Below are 12,743 nucleotides of genomic sequence, written 5' to 3'. Positions count from 1 at the left end.
TAGTGCAAGGCTTGGAATATACTAAACACTCTACAGATGCTCTAGAGGTGATGAATTTTGTTATTATTACTATAATCCAAGTTCACTCACTCCTCATCAGCCTATATACAAATGGGACCACATTACTGGTAAAATTAAAAATTTTCTGGCTCATGATTCCCACTTGCACAATGTAGGACCCGGGCCACCTTTTTTAAAGTGTTCCTTAATGAAATATTTCTGGCAATGCTTAGGATGATCTTACAGGGTCATAAATACCACTAATTATGATAATAGCTAACACTGTGTGTACCAACCGCCACCACTGCCCTGGGTGTTTTCTATCCATCACCTCACTGAACTCTTCAGAGCTAGGAGTGCTCCGCTATTTGTCAAGCACAGTTCTAGAAGCTACAAAGTGCACAAACTAGAGAGTGCTTTTCTTGTCATCTTCTTGCCTCAAAGGGCTGACTTGGAGAATGGAAACTTTACCATCCTCTCTTCCTCCAGTCAGCTATCCTGTGATCAACTTCCTGGCCCCAAACCTTCTCCTTGCACAGATAACAGGAGAGAGACGCTGCAGAATTCCAGCAAAAAGCACAACCCAATCTGGGAGCCCCACTGCTCCATGCACTACCAAGCCCCCTGCGGGGCTCTCATGACTCTTTTATTATCCTTTACTTATATGCTCACCAGTGCCCTCAATTTCCCTGCCCCCTCATCCCTCTATTGTATAATCCTTACCAAACCACACCCCTGGTAAAACCCACACTCAAACAGTTCAGGATAGCCAGAAAAATTTGCACAAACACGATACTTGGAGCCACGACATGTGCTGCCCTTGAGCCCTCTAGTAATAGCTAGAGCTGCTTCTGACTTTTCCTACCTGGGGTCTTCTGGGTGGAAACCCCAAAATTTCACCCAGATGTCATTATTGCCAGTCTTAGCCTCATAAGCTGACTACTTAGCATTCCTGGTGAACAATAAGCTACAGCAGAAAGTTCCTCAGCTTCCTCCTCAGTCACGTGGCTTGTGCTCGCCTGGCTCTGGCCACATCTTCTCTGGGTCTTCTCAACCAAAATCAAGGACAGAGAGCTATGCCTCCAAGTTCTCTACTCCATGAAGTGCCTCTTGCCTTCAATGGTCAGCCTGAAGCGGTATCTAAAGGGATCCCTCATATGACCCAGGGAGATGTTCCTGGCTGAAGAGCAGGAGGACAGCCCAACAGTAGGACAGCTGCTAAGTGGGGAGACAGCCTGGGGAGAGAAGTGCAGCCCCCACTGCTTAACTAAGAGGTAGCATAAGCACCACTGTGTTCAGTCAGGTGGGGGCTGGTGAGACCCTTTAGCTGCCTGCCTGCTTGCCCAGGCTGTGCACACTGATGTGAACCACCTCTTGCTGTCTCCCTGGGCCTCTGGTCCAGCAGCCCCGTTGGTGGAACCCAGGTGGATCCCTGCATTCTCTACACTTCCCTTCTCCTTATCCAGGACGTTTCGATTCCTGAAATGGGTTGCTTTGCTATCAGACCCCACAGCCTTGATGAGGTTCTCCTGTGCTCAATATCTCAGCACAATGGGCTCCATCACTTGTGAATGCCGCTGCCTAAAACAGCCAGCCTTACTTCCTTGAGCATCAACTTCTTTATCCATGTGGATGGATAGTCAATTGTCCCAACCAAGGTTCTGGGCACATCTTCTGATCTGCTCTCTTCTATCCCAAAGGCATTTTGCTATGCCCTCATTGGGAAGGGAAAAGGAAATGGATACCTCCTCCTGGAGCTAGCCCAGTGAAAAGGTACATTTCCCTTTCTGCTTCCTGAAAATATAAAGCATAATATTTTGTATACGTATGTATATGTATGAGTGTGGGATATTTAGAACAGACATTTGTGGGGTGGGGTGTGTGTGTGTGTGTGTGTGTGTGTGTGTGTGTGTGTGTGCTATATACTTCCCCAGACCCTGGCTAAGAATTCAGATACTCTGCCCCTGCAGGTCCGGAAAGCCCAGTGAGACTTGCACAGTAGGCAGGTGACATCCTCAGGAGGTGAAGAGCCAGCCTCCTCCGTCCGGCTTCCTTCTCCTCTTCCTCCTCTTCCTCCTCCTCCTCCTCTTCCTCCTCCTCACTCTCCCCCTCCTCCTCCTCCCCCTTCTCTTCGTCCTCCCCCTTCTCTTTCTTTTCCTCCTCCTCCTCTCTTCCTCCTCCTCCTTCTCCCCCTCCTCTTCCTCTCCTCCTCCTCCTCCTTCTCTTCCTCTTCTTCCTCCTCTCCTCCTCCTTCTCCCCCTCCTCCTCCTCCACCTTTGTCTCCTTGCCTTTTTGAGAGATCCATGGCTCTGCTAATGCTGAGGAGATGCATCTCCTGGGAGCTACAGCTGCAGGAGCTCTTCTCCCAGGGGTGAGAGGAGCTCACCCAAGCCCCACGGGGAGAGGTGTTGCTGGAGTCAGCTAGCTGAGCTCCATGGAAACCAGCCTGGCCTGGGGCGGAGCCCAGGAGCCCTTCCCGCATCTTCCAACCTCCCCAGTGAGAGGCAGCAGCACTTGGCTCTAATCTATTATTTTAGTTTGAAAATTATAAAAAGATACCCATTCAGCAAAGGGGGAGGTAATTTATTGTAAGAACAGAAGAAACAGAAGCCCACTCAAAACAACTTGAGCCAGAAAGACTTTATTATTAGAAAACAACTAACAACCAACCCAATTTAAAGTAAAAGAGTTCTATACTTTAACAGCACATATAACAAGAACTCCATCAAATGTAACACAAAAAGGCAAAATATTTTTAGAAACAGGCAGGAAGTGTAAACACAGAAGAGGCAGAGCAGGGATGGAAAATCAGATGCAGATAACATCTTCTCCCATTCAGCCCTCGTCTCTGGCCTGAGGCTTTCTGAGTGTTTGCTGCACTGTCCTCTCTGGAAGTTGATTTTCCTGGCTCCTTCATTCTTCTGAGACAAGGACACCCACCTCATTCTTGACACACTCTCTTCCCAGTGTCTATCCCAGTTCCAAGTCCCCAACAGGTCCTCAGAGGAACAAGAACTAATCCAGGTGTCCCCTGCGCAGCAGCATAAGCTTGGGCTCTGGCACCAGGAGCAAAGGTAGATCGGGTGTTTGAATGTGTGTGCTCATTCAGTAGAACTGAACAGAGCACCATCCATGTGCCCCACACGAATAGCAACGCTGGAGAAAGAGTAGGAAACCAAGGGCCCCACCTCCATGAGGTTCACATCCTATCAACAGCCAGACTGGCTGACTTTCTCCTGCAGATGTGATGCCCAAGGCTGTCCTCACCCAAGGGCAAAGGAGGTGTAGCTTTTTTTAAAGACTGTTCAGTCATCCCCTGAGGCTGGCTGGGCCAACCTCCAAGGAGATGGTCCTGAACACAGTCATGCCAGTGGTGCCTCTGTTAGACCACCGCTCTGAGGGACTTTCTCAATCCATCCTCCTGGGGAGCTTTGCCCTTTTTTGGAAGAAATAGAGAACTAAGGTGGGATCCTCTCCTGAGCATCCAGTCTCTACGGCGAGTCTCAGAGAGGCTCGCTGTCATTCTCCTGGCTAATGAGATCAGTGGAAAGAGTGAGCGGAAGAACCGTTGCTCTCCTCCAGCTGTGTATGGTGGTGTCCCTTGAGACAGAGGCAGGCTAGGACATCTGTGCAGGTATGCGAGAGTGTCACCTCCCCCAACAAAGCTTCCTGAAGCGCCCACTTCATTCATTCATGCCCTGTGCTACAGAGTCAGTTTACAGCAGTGAGCTACACGGTCAAGGTCCCTACACCAGTGTAACTCAAAGGTGAGTTAGAGAAAGAGATAATAAATGAAGTGGACAAGGCAGACACTAAAAGTATAAGAAGTTAAGAGACAAAAAAAGGCCATTATGAGAAAGAAAACCATATCACCCACTCAGGATGGTGGTTTGTGGAGGACCTTGAAGTTGGGTGGGAGCTGGGGGTACAGGGCTGTGGTAGGAGTACATGGCTGCTTTAGGAGGAGCTCAAGACAAGTGTGAAGAAAATCAGACATCTCTTCGGGAAGGTCACAGGGAAGCAACTTTTACCACAGGATACTAAAACATATCTGTTTTCTCTCTCAAACTTTTGGAACAACACTGAGCCTAAGAGCTAATATACAAATTCCCACCCCCACCCCCACCACCACTGTTATATGGCTTTTTCTATAAACTCAAAGTGGAATTATCTTCATTTTGCCTATTTTGAAAGTAATATGTTTGTTGGAGAGCCAAATCATATAGAAGCATATACGATACACTATAAAGCATAACACTCCCCTAGTAGTACTACCATCTCCTATGATTCCATTATTAATGGTTCATTATTTCATTACAGATGTACTGCGTAAACACAAAGTAATGTCAGCTCTATACCAGGGGGCTGGCAAACTCTACAAAGTGCCAGGAAATAAATATTTGGCTCCAGATGGTCTCTGTTGTCACTGTTTATCTCTGTTGCTGCAATGCTTAAAAAAAAAAAAAAGCCACAGAAGATATATAAACAAGCATTACTGTGTTCAAACAAAACTTTATTTACAAAAACAGGCAGCAAGTGACTATGAGTAATAGCTGTTGTGTATGAATAAGATCACGTCATACGTACTGATCCGTAATCTGAGCGTGCGTGTGCATACACGTGTGCATGTGTGTGTGTGCACGCGCATGCGTGTGCACGTGCTCACAGCAGATCTGGGGCATCTTTCCACATCAGTACTCAGACTCACTGCCCTGCAGGCCGCTGGCTCGTGTTTCGTCACGTGGCCCTTTGAGCCACACCTTTTAACCACTTCTTTCCTGGTTCAATGCCTAGTGTGGTTGTTTCCAACTTTCTGCTATTACAAAATTAGGAAATAGACCTCATGTATTAGAATCAAGGAAAATCAGGTCTTTTTACTCTTTCCATCTTGAAGGGCTTGGGTTTTATTTATTGGCGTCATTATGGCGCTTTAGTCATTTAGTTTTATCATTCACGGCGGAGCTCTGGTTTGGCAGACTGACAATCTGATTTTGGTCTTAATTCTATCTCTCAAAAGCTGAATGGCTTAGAAAATGCATTTACCTTCTCTGATTGCCACATTCCTCATCTGTGTCGTGGCCATGAGGATACCTGGCCCTGCCTGCAGTAGAGGGTATTGTGAGACACAAACGTGATAACAAATTGAAAAGTGCTTGGAAATTATAAGGTGATATTCCTGCATAAGGGACTGTCATCACTGTGGTTGTCCTCATCATTATTATTAATGTGGTAATGCTTGGGATGATAAGCTTGTCTTCCTCTGAAATGTGGGTAAATACACAATAGAGTCTCTCGTTGGAAACACTGATGTGGTTGTTCATTTTCCAAGCCCTGGAGTGTTCAGCCAAATAGTTCAGCAGCCATTTATCAAGCGTGTGTTATGTGCCAAGTACAGACAGTGCTGGTGCCAAGTTCTGTGTGACTTGCTGGGGTTATGAGAGGACCGAGTGACTGACCCTGTCCTACAGGAGTTTAGAACCCATGGAAGAGAAATACACTTACTTCACTCCCAAGAAAAACAGTTGCTGACACAGAGAAGGCAAAGTTGAAGAACCTTACTCAGAGATGGGAACTTTGAAGTGCGTAGTGTGTAGGCATTGTCACGGTCCAGGGAGAACAGCCTGGTAGGTGGTATCATGTCCCTGGTACTGTCTGGACTCCGCCATGTCCAGCCACTGCCCAGCTGGGCTTGGTGGCTTCTGGGCCACCAGTGATCTTGGAACCAGGAAGATGGAGGAAGAGTAGTAACCAATGGAAGCCAGGAGCTGTTCCACATTTCCTGCTGTTGGTGAGGGAAGCCGTAGCATCCTGCAGACGTTCAGGACCTGGCTGGCTCTCCTCACCCTCAGGCAGCATCAGCCGCTCCTTGTCCCCCTGTACAGAGGGACATCTATGAGAGTAAATCACTGTCAGCTACATCCAGGTTATATCTGGTTGGGAAAGATACATAAAGATCAATGACCAAATAGAAAAGCATGGCTGCTCTAATAAAACAGCAAGCACTCAATACCCAAGGCAAAGCCCTGGAAACTGTAATGGAGACTTCAGGTTGAGTAAATCCAGTACCAGGTATTGGTGCTGGTGTCTATAGTGGGTAGATGAGACTGGGCAGCTCCACCCCCAACCAATAGCACATGGAGGTGGAAGATGGGGAGGAAGAGAAAGAGCCGTCTCCAACAGCAGACCATCACCCCGCTTCCTAGCTAACGATGGGGTCAGAGATGAGCAGAGGGATGGGCTTTGCCCAAGTACTGACTTTTACCAGGGTGACCCCACCCACCACTGTGGGCTGAAGACCTCAACTTCCAGCATTTAGAGCAATACTCACTCTCATTGCAAGAATCTGGAGGGACAAAGGGGAAGCTTCAACAAAACGATATGCAATCATGAATGTCTAGTCAAGGATTAGAGAAGTTCCTGGGTCTGAAGGAAATAAGACCAGCAATCCTAAAGTCCTTATGACCTTCCCATGGGAATAGGCCACTAATGATCCATTTGTGTGTGTATGTGTGTGTGTGTGTGTGTGCGTGTGTACGTGTGTGTGTGTGTGTGTGTGTGTGCGTGTGTGTGTGTGTGTGTGTGTGCGTGTGTGTGTCTTTTTCTAGAAAACCCACGGGAGTCATGCTTTGACCCTGGCTCCATCAAGAACGGCACCCGTGTGGGGTCCGACCTGAAGCTGGGCTCATCTGTCACCTACTACTGCCATGGGGGCTATGAAGTCGAGGGCTCCTCCACTCTCAGCTGCATCCTGGGGCCTGATGGGAAGCCAACATGGAACAACCCACGACCAGTCTGCACAGGTTCGCAGGCGAGGGTGAGGGGTTGCTGAGGACCAAGGGATGCAGAACAAAAGGGGAAGGGAAGGGACACGGCCCTCAAAGGTGACCCCTGCAAGCAGGGTGAGGTGAACTTGGCTTTGCTGTGAGGGGGAAGAGCTTACAACTGACCAGGGCTATATCCTTCCTTCCGATCATGTAGGGTCCCTATTTAGATTAATGTTCCTGTCCTCACAAAAGCCACAGATATGCCACCCCAGGGAGCACACTCCCACACAAGGGAGTTCAAGGAAGCCCTGGGCTTGTGCCAGGCCCTGGGGACAGCCCTGAGGTCAACTGGGTAAAGTCAGACCATGAAATGAACTGACTCTACGTAGGCTCAGGTTCACCGCAGGGTCCTAGCAAGAAGAGTAAGAAAGAGCTTCAGAAGCTCCAGCGTGCGGGACGACCCCACCATGTGCAAAAGCCCAGTGGTCCCCTTACATTGGGGAAATTGGCACCAGAAATGGGAGCAGGAGGTGACTGGGCTGTGTGGCTCCCAGTGGGCTAGTCTGGAAGAGAAAACATATGCCTCCTGCTTATGAGACCCCAACCACCCAGGTGTAACCACGAGCCAGGAAGCAACTGGCCGTTCTAGGCCCCCATGCAGGCCACAGAGGCTCATGATCTGTGTCTCAAGTTGCGCTTTCAGGGAGTGAGCTCAGTGTCAATGGTTAGGGGGAAAAGGCTGACTTGTGCCCAAGCAGGCCTTTGATAACACCAGGGTGGCTTTCAGGCCAAGCCAAGGATGGATGTCCTTGTGCAGGACAGGGGCACTGTCCTTAAACTCCCCTTCTCCACACTTATAGCTATCAGGCAAGCCTTGTCAGGACCAGAGGCTCCATCTAGGAACAGAAGGGAGAATGAGCAGTTGACACAAGGTCACCTGCCTCTCCCTATGGCCTCTTTTTCAGCCCCCTGTGGTGGACAGTATGTGGGCTCAGATGGAGTGGTCCTGTCGCCTCACTATCCTCAGAACTACACCAGCGGACAGACCTGCTTATATTTTGTCACTGTGCCCAAGGACTATGGTAAGGGTCTTTTAGTTTGGTTTGGTTTTATTTCTCGATTCTTTCCCCTCATTCCAAATAGGCAGCTCCTTCTCAGGCTCCTCCCAGTTATCCACTGCCTTTGTGGCACTAGGCATGGCAGCCTCCCAGGCATGACAGCTGCATCTGATAGGAGAGGGAAGGAGGACACAGTGAGGCTGGCAAGAAGCCAGAGTACAGATTAGGTGGGGACCTGGCCAGGCCAGAGGGAGGCCAGCTATCCCCAGGGGTCGGAGTTGCAGATCAGTCCTGCTGGGATGAAGCTGCAGAGCAGGGTGCCCTGGCTCCTACCCTCGGTGCACCAGGCCACTTGAGTGACAGGTGTGAGCAGAGTGAACTGGAGCCGGGAGGTAGCTGGACAGAACCTGTTCCCCCACCCCAGGCCTGAAGGGCCCTGTCTGCAGTGACTGGCAGAGAGGAGAAGGTGGGGAAAACCCTGCTGCTCAGTGCTGGTGGTCTGAAGACCCATCCGATGGCACATCCCTTAGGACTTGTCTGATTAGGGTCCCACTTTTAGACCCTTCCCCTGGGTACTCCTGGGAGCTGAGTACCCCTAGAGAACTCTTAACCTCAGAGCCTTAGTTTCCCAGGCTGCAAAATATGAGCACTCCCTGGAAAAACCAAAGAAGATGGTACACACCCAAGTATGGTACCTGGCATCCAGTAGGGGCCTAATATGTGTAGTGTTCCCTCCTGGGGAAATACAGTGGAGGTATAGCCTGCTCAGGAGACAGATGCTCATTAGGGGCAGGCCCTGCTCCCCACCCTCATTCATCTTTACTGCAGAGAAAGTTTTATATCCAGGGACTGCCCCATTAGCAGGGTCTTTGAAGAAAAAGTAAGGGAGAATGTGGGGTCCTGAGGTCATGTGGAAAACGAGGGGCTACCAAAAGCCCTTTCGTGGCCTCGTGTAGCTGCTGCAGCTGCAATCTGGAAAGGAATAAGGCTGACCCAGTGCCCCACCATGCACCTGTCCTTGTGTGTGGTCCTCAGCGTTGTCCTGGCCCCCGTGGAGAAGGTGATGCAGACCTACCCAGCTCCCCACCTCCCTGTGCCCAGCTGTTCTAGCTAATGTGTTAAAGGGCCAGTGAGAGGCCGGCAAGCAGTCAGCATGCAGGCCCACAGCTCTCTCTGGGCTGCCCTCCTGGCCAGTGGCCTCTAGACCTCTGGCCTGTCAGTGCCCCCGCAGGCTGACCCAGTTCTCGTTCGAGGCCTCCCCATCCTTTCTCTTCCACAGTGGTATTTGGCCAGTTCGCCTTCTTCCACACGGCCCTCAATGACGTGGTGGAGGTGCACGACGGTCACAGCCAGCACTCTCGGCTCCTCAGCTCCCTGTCGGGCTCCCATACAGGTACCCAGGCTGGGCTGGTATGGGGAGAGGCCGGGTATGGGGGCTTCACGGGTCCCCTCGAGGAGTGATGCTCCACAGGCACCCTGGCCACGTGGGGGCCTTCACAGCGTTGTGTCACCGTGCTCTGGAATGTCCCCATCACAGTGGCCAGCTCCCGTGCACCTATACACAGCAGGGAACCCCACGCACACCTGTTCTGTGCTCCTGTTTGTTACATTTGCACCCAACCTTTATGCATGCAGCCTTTCCACTGAAGAAAAGCTAAGGGCAAAACAAAGTGATCATAATGGAGAACTTAAATAAAAACCACCCAGAAAGAGCCACTGATAAGATGTAGTATATTTTCTCCTAGTCGTTACATCCATTTAGACTTAATCTTCTATGCATTTTATTTTTTTAAGAAAACATACATTTTTTACTAAAATACTCACTGTGAACTTCTCCCTGCCATTATTTTTTCTTTATAACAGCATTTCTAAATGCTGCTTAGTAGTCTCTCATACAGTTAAGATTTATGTAATGAATTCCATTTATATTCCCTTTAGATTGTTTCTTTGTTACTCTTCTGACTAGTAATTCATTGAACATGCAGATATCTTTATACACATCTCTGCCTACTACCTTAGCGTCCCTAAAAGCAGAATGACTAAGTTAAAGGATATGCGAGACCATGAAGGCTTTTGAGTCAGCTTGTCAAACGCCTCTCCAGAAAGATCTTGCTACTTTGTTCACCAGCAGTGAATAAGAGGGCATGCTTTCTTCTCACAAAAGTAGGTAATTAAAAACCCAAAAGCATCATCGGTTTGAAAAGTGAAAATGGGAATCTCATTTTCTAATTTGCCTTTTTATCACTCGGTAGGTGTTAACCTTTGTATAATGTGCTTATTGGTCCGTGGGTTTTTTGTTTGTTAATTTGCGTTGATTCTTCTATTAACATTTATTTTTGTATTTATTGAGTGGGATGCCATATCATTATGAGCATATATTATACAGAAAAACAACCTTTTGTCTAGATTGTATGGTATAAAAACCCTCCCTCCGTTTTGTTATTTGCGGTTTAATTTACTTCAGGATATGTTTTAATGTCAGAAAATGTTAACGTCCCATGATATCAGATCTATCAATGTTTTCTTTTATGCTTTTCTCCTTTGGTTTTTATACTGATCAAATACATGTTCCTCTGTGTCTCTTTTTACTTCTTTTTAGTGTATTTTTCTTTTGCTTCTTTTTGCCTTAGTAACTTTGAAATTTATTTTGAGTCATTATTTGGTAGACAGACTCTAACCAATTCTCAAAATACAGGATTTCCATATTCTGAATTTTTATAAATGGTCTATAACTAGACTTTTTAATCCATTGCGCCCACGTATCTTTTTATTCTTGTATTATATTTAGTTATTGTAACAGCATCGTAGTGCTTAATGCTATAGCAATTTTAAATATGTATAAGGTCTTATCAATCCTGATGGTCATATTTTTCCTGAATATTTTTGTTAGCTATTCTTGTCTCCAAGTACAATTTAGAAATGTTTTGCTAAGTCAAAAAATTACATCAAATTTTTTATATGAATTTCATAAAATTTATGGGCCACACTGGGAGAACTCACTTCTTTATAGTAACATTTCTTTCCAGGAATGTGCTGTATATCTCTACATTTATTTTTCTTCTATAACCTCTCAGGAGGTGCTATAGTTTCCATTTAAGCAGTACTTGTTCTTTGTTAACTTTATTCCTGGATATTTCATCTATATTTTTTATTATAGTTTTTGTTGGCACTAAAAATAAATCTTCCCCTTTCCTCACTGTATTTTTTTAACTGTTCTTCACTAGTAAGTTGCAAGACTGGCATTTTGGTTTATTTTTGTATAGTGAAGTCATTGAACTCTCCAAAATAGTGCCAACGTTGCCAACTAATTCTTTTGTTCTAACTACATGGTTTTTCTTTTGTTTTCTTCCACAGTTACTGACTTACTTGTGCATATTACTTTAATTTCACTGTTGACAATTTATCTTTTAGTAAAGTATTTATTCCGTGACCTCTCATAAATGTAGCAACATAATTTATGTAACAGACTATGATGATAATTACTTTGTTTTGTGGTTCTAGCCCCTGCCTTTATAATGTGAATTCTATAGTTCTTGATTGTGCACTAGAGATTTTGTGTGGTATCTTATTTATTTTTAATTTTTCATTGCTCTAGTTTATCAAAATTGGAGTTTCCTCGGAGCTTATTGATGTTATTTTCTAATTAGACTCTGCTTTTATTTCATAATTTCTCTCCTCCTTTGTTTCTCCAAATTAGTTTGTTCTTTTTGTTCTAACTTCTTGAATTGAGAGCTTAGCTTGTTATTTTCCCTGTGTAATACACAGCATGTTTAAAGCAATACATTGAGGTTTGGATTCATACCACAACTTTTGGTATGTACTATTTCCATCACCATTACTTTCTAAGTAGCCAAGAGTAGTTGTGTTAGTTACTTAACGCTTGTTGCCAAGACAACATACTCAACACCCAAAGTTAAGGAAGGAAAGGTTTATTTAGCTCATAGTTTGTAGAGGTTTCAGTCCACACTCAGCCGGCTCCAAGGCAGGGTGGCAGGGCAGAGGAGCAATGTTTCATGAAGCAACAAGCAAAAAAATAGAAGAACAACCCTCTTTTCCTCTGTTATATTGTAGCCAGGCTACCCGCCCTAGGGCAGGAGTAGAACTCATATCCCAAATCCCAGCACTAGACAGGGAACCAGTCACAAACTCTAGAGTTATCACCTCAGAAAAGCTTGCCCCAGGACCCCATGGTACCTTTAGGGGACATCCAGGCACAAACTATAACTCTTGGCTAAGAATGTCTCATCTTGCCTAGCCAAGAACTTGGATTTTGTTCTTGCCACTTTAAATTATGTATTCATCTCTACTTGTATTGTCATGTGTCTAGAGAACATGGCCTCTCCTATTTCCACTTTAAAAATAAATGAAGTCTTCTCAGTAGCCAGAGACTTTTTTTAAATTCCCAAAATATCTGAGAATGGTGTTCTCTGTAGGGTAGAGAGAGGTGGGCTTAGGCTCTGCAGCCACCTGGCTACGCTCTCCTCTCTGCTGTTGGAATTTCTCACTAGGTGACGGTGAGCACAGCAGTAGCCCTCACTGAGCATCAGCTCCCTTGCCTGTACAATAAGCAGAAATTCTGTTCTCTGGAGTTGGTGGTAGGAGTAAATAAGCATTGAAGTAGCTAGGAGATCAATCTTAGAGATTTTTGTCATTCAGATCTATCAGAGAATCTCCACCGAATGATTTTCAGTACTGCCACCACCTACTGAACAAGAGTGTCAATCAAGATCTCTTCAGTGAGATGCTTTTTCAAGACAGACAGACAGACAGATAATTTAGGACCTACAAATATAAATATGGATAGAGATATAGGCATAGACACAGTGTACAAGATCAATAGAACTAGGAAATAAGAAGGATGCATGGCTGGATGGACAGACAGGCAGACAGATAAATAAGACCTAAAGGTATCAGCATTAAC

At 46.3% G+C, this 12,743-nt stretch overlaps 1 protein-coding gene across 1 annotated transcript in view; it reads left to right on the top strand.

Moving 5' to 3' along the window:
• Nucleotides 1-12,743, top strand: part of Csmd2 (CUB and Sushi multiple domains 2) — a 607,037-nt gene that overhangs the window by 483,325 nt on the left and 110,969 nt on the right. Inside the window, exons 30-32 of the mRNA XM_012516868.2 lie at nucleotides 6,606-6,800; nucleotides 7,730-7,846; nucleotides 9,102-9,215. Of these exons, the coding sequence (XP_012372322.1) occupies nucleotides 6,606-6,800; nucleotides 7,730-7,846; nucleotides 9,102-9,215 (426 nt within the window). The remainder of the gene's footprint in view (nucleotides 1-6,605; nucleotides 6,801-7,729; nucleotides 7,847-9,101; nucleotides 9,216-12,743) is intronic.

This window comes from Octodon degus, unplaced genomic scaffold (genome assembly GCF_000260255.1).
Source record: "Octodon degus isolate 3935 unplaced genomic scaffold, OctDeg1.0 scaffold00130, whole genome shotgun sequence".
NCBI classification, from domain to species: Eukaryota; Metazoa; Chordata; class Mammalia; order Rodentia; family Octodontidae; genus Octodon; species Octodon degus.
The sequence above is the reverse complement of the archived record's forward strand: the minus strand, read 5'-3'. Positions and strand labels throughout refer to the sequence as shown.